The 3,793-nt window shown below is 38.6% G+C and overlaps 1 protein-coding gene across 1 annotated transcript; it reads right to left on the bottom strand.

Moving 5' to 3' along the window:
* Positions 1–700: 700 nt before the first annotated feature.
* Positions 701–3,550, bottom strand: LOC149064547 (uncharacterized). Its single transcript, XM_089255366.1, has one exon. The coding sequence runs from the start codon at positions 3,548–3,550 to the stop codon at positions 701–703; it is 2,850 nt and encodes a 949-aa protein (XP_089111492.1).
* Between the last annotated feature and the right edge of the window lie 243 nt (positions 3,551–3,793).

Genomic DNA, 3,793 nt, shown 5'->3' with positions numbered 1-3,793 from the left:
CAATATCGGCATACCAATTTTTCAGAGTTTTATTAGCACTTACGAAGTTTTTTGCATTATCGCTGAACATTTTTTGAGGTTTTCCTCTCCTGGCAACAAATCTTTTCAAGCAAGCGATAAATGCTTCGGATGTCAAATCAGACACTATTTCCAAATGAGTGGCCTTCGTGACCATGCATACAAAAATGCAAATATACACCTTGTGGTAGATCCCCTTTCTCTGGCCCTTATATTTTATCAGAAACGGTCCACAAAAGTCGACACCAGAGCAGTTAAAGGGATAGTTCACAGTGACTCTTTCTTTAGGTAAATCCCCCATGAGTTGTTCTACTGTTACAGGTTTTATCTTGAAACAAGTGATACAGTCATGTACAACCTTACGACACATATCTCTGCCACGTAATGGCCAAAATTCTCTCATCAAAGAATACAATAAATTTTGCCAACTACCACTGCGTAAATATTTTTTATGATGATGCTCAATGATCATTCTAGTGAGCTTATGTTTTGATGGTAATATGATCGGATGTTTTTGGCTATCACTTATTTGACTGTGCCGTAAACGACCACCTACTCGCAAAATATCCTTTTCGTCTAAGTATGGAAGTAAGTTTTTTATCTTGTCTGTTGCCAATTTCCCTTTTCTAAGATTGGATATGTCACCTTTAAACTCTATTTCTTGTGCGCAACGAACTAGATATTACATACTACCTTGAAGTTCCTGATGTGACAAAGGACCCTTTCCCTTATTAAGTGGATTTCTCGAATTATGGATGAACCTGAAAACAAAACTAAGAATGCGAATTAATTTAGCATAATTATTTGTAATGCAAAACAAAGAATCCATGAAGACTTCGTTCAGATTTAGAGTCAAAGTCACATCAGCATATTTCTTGAACTCCGGGATGATCCAACCCAACGCTATTGTTGAGTCGGTATACAGACACACTTTGTCCACTTCCACACGTAGAGAAGATAGCACCTTCTCAACAAGCTTTGAGAGCAGTTCTGCAGCACAAAGTTCAAGACGTGGTAGGGTTACTACTTTTAGAGGTGCAACTCTGGATTTGCTACAAAGAAGCACCACCTTCACGTCACCCACGGCAGTAATAGAACGCACATATATAACAGCCCCGTATGCATCCTTTGACGCGTCTGAAAATGCATGAATTTCTAATTTTTCAGCAAAGTCTGATAAGACGAAACGATCAATCTGGAGGTTTGTCAACTTTGTAAGTCCTTCTCGGAATTTTCTCCAGTTTTTCGAGTGTTGAGACGGCAGTTCATCGTCCCAGTCGATTTTCAACAGCCAGAGCTTCTGCAAGTAAATCTTTGCTTGTACTAGAACAGGACCAAGCAAGCCTAACGGATCAAATAATTTTGCGATATCTGTCAACACAGCACGCTTGGTAGATATGTTGTTACCAGGAGCAACAGTGAAACCAAAAAAATCTTCTTTAGGGTTCCATCTTAAACCCAAAGTTTTCACCGTGTCATTTTCAGGATCCTGAAAGCAATATTCTCGTTCATGAACAGGGACATTGTTCAACAATGCATTTTCGTTGGAGCACCACTTGTGTAAATCCATGCCTCCACATTTTAACATAGAAATCAGCTGTTGCTGCAATTCAATGGCACTTGTTATATCGTTAGAACCAGTTAGAATATCATCAACATAAAAATCAGTATGAGTTGCGGCAGCAGCAAGAGGATATTTCTTCTGTTCGTCATAAGCTAACTGCCTTAACACCCTAGTGGCTAAATATGGTGCACATTTTGTTCCATATGTTACTGTAAGTAACTTGTACAGTTTGGGTTCATCTAACGGACTTTCTTTCCATAAGATGCATTGTAAGTTGCAATGATCAGGATTGACCCAGATCTGCCTGTACATCTTTTTCACATCGGCAGTGAAAGCGATTTTATGTCTTCTAAATCTTAGCAGTATCGAAAAGATGTCTTCTTGGACCACACCCCTATTTAACAAGCAGTTGTTAAGTGATAACCCATTGGTAGAAGGGGCTGATGCGTCGAAAACTACTCTTAATTTAGTGGTACTGCTATCAGGTTTGTAGACTCCATGGTGAGGCATAACATATTTTATATCCTCATGTCCCTCCATCATCTCCTGCATGTGACCCAAGTCCTCATACTCGGCAATAAAATTTTTGTAAAGAACAGACATTTGGGGATTTTTATCCAATTTTTTCCACAGCCAATTCAGCCTTTGCTCAGCTAATTGCATGGATTCCCCAGGTTCAACATTTTCCTTCATCGGAAGATCAACTATATATTCCCCTCTTTCATTTCTACGATGGGTTTTTACAAAATGATCCTCGCAAAAAAGTTCTTCTTTGCTTTTCAGGGGTAGCTTCTCCTCCACAGATTCAATTTCCCAAAACTTCCTAATGGATTGATCTAACACATCAACTTCTCTCGAGAGAAAACAGCATTGCTGAGATGACGAGTGAGAAATTATCCCGGAGACTATGTACCCAAATACAGAATTCTGAAGCAACACTTCGTTGCTGAGATACAGCTGTCCGCTCTTCAATGCCTCAAAAAATATTTTTGCTCCGATCAAAAGTTGTATTTTCCCTGGCTTGGAAAAATGTGGGTCAGCAAGTTCAACTCCTTCGGGAAACTTCAAGCCAGATAAATCAAGAGGAGACGATGGGGTGAAATCTGTTATTTTTGATACAATTAAAAAATCCAATTCTTTCTTGAACTCGCCGCTTTTATTTGCGACTACCCCGGTAGTTTTGGTTTTCACGATATGTGACAAGCCATTAATGCCACAAACTGGGGAATAAACTTTTTCTTTCTTTAACCCGAGGGCTTCGGCGCAGCTTGTTGTCATCATGTTAACTTGACTACCATTGTCGAGTATGGCCCTGACTCGAGTCTCTTTTCCTTGGGAATCGCAGACGTAAACATTCACAGTACTGAGAAGTGCTGATGAATTTGTGTTTATCACATTGCTCAGACTATGAAGAACATCTGGCTGTTGGCCCCCTACTGCTCCTCCCTCTGAGGGTATGGGGGAAGCGCTTTCGCTTTTTCGTTGGATGACATCTTTATTGCTTTTTGGAGACGCCGTTTCTCCCCGATGTAAGAGAGTGTTGTGTCTCAAATTGCAAATAGAGCAAACCACCTTTGATAAGCACTGAGACGTAATATGGCCAATTTTTAAGCAACAATAGCATAAATTATGCTTTCGCACAAATTCATATCTTTGCGAAACACTCATTCTTTGAAATTTTACACATTTATATAATGCATGAAAACCTTTGCAAGCGACACAAGATCTTGTATATTCTTTGATATTATCCCTATCATATACCATGAAAGTTTTTGCTTTCGGTTGTATTCTGTGGTCAGGCTGCTGCTGACGACTATTTATTTTTCCGACACTTTCAAGCATTATACTTCTTTTTTCAATGAATTCCAGAAAATTGTCTAGTTTAGGAACCTCAGTAGATGTTAATGTTAATTCATATTCTTTTCTGGATTCTTTATCTATTTTCTGAAGTAATACATTCAGTAACATGGTGTCTGATAAATCATTTCTTTCAAATTTTAATGATTTCAACTCTCTTAAATTTCTATTTACATTGTCAATTAGATTGCGCAATTCCTTAGCCGACTCATGTTGAACTTTAGCGCAATTTATTAAAGCTTGAATATGAGTGTCAACAACTATTCTTTTGTTTTCATAACGAGTTGTTAACGCCTCAAACAAAGAAACATAGCTTTCGTCAGCTGTTTCAAGCTTTTTTGCATCCCCTTTTAA

Source organism: Pholcus phalangioides, unplaced genomic scaffold (assembly GCF_987345545.1).
Source record: "Pholcus phalangioides strain wild (caught in Gottingen) unplaced genomic scaffold, Ppha-v1.0 ptg000042l_1, whole genome shotgun sequence".
Classification (NCBI taxonomy): domain Eukaryota; kingdom Metazoa; phylum Arthropoda; class Arachnida; order Araneae; family Pholcidae; genus Pholcus; species Pholcus phalangioides.
The sequence above is the reverse complement of the archived record's forward strand: the minus strand, read 5'-3'. Positions and strand labels throughout refer to the sequence as shown.

Bases quoted from the DNA above. Each gene is read 5' to 3' on its own strand.
- LOC149064547 (XM_089255366.1), bottom strand. From the start codon at position 3,550: ATGTTACTGAATGTATTACTTCAGAAAATAGATAAAGAATCCAGAAAA.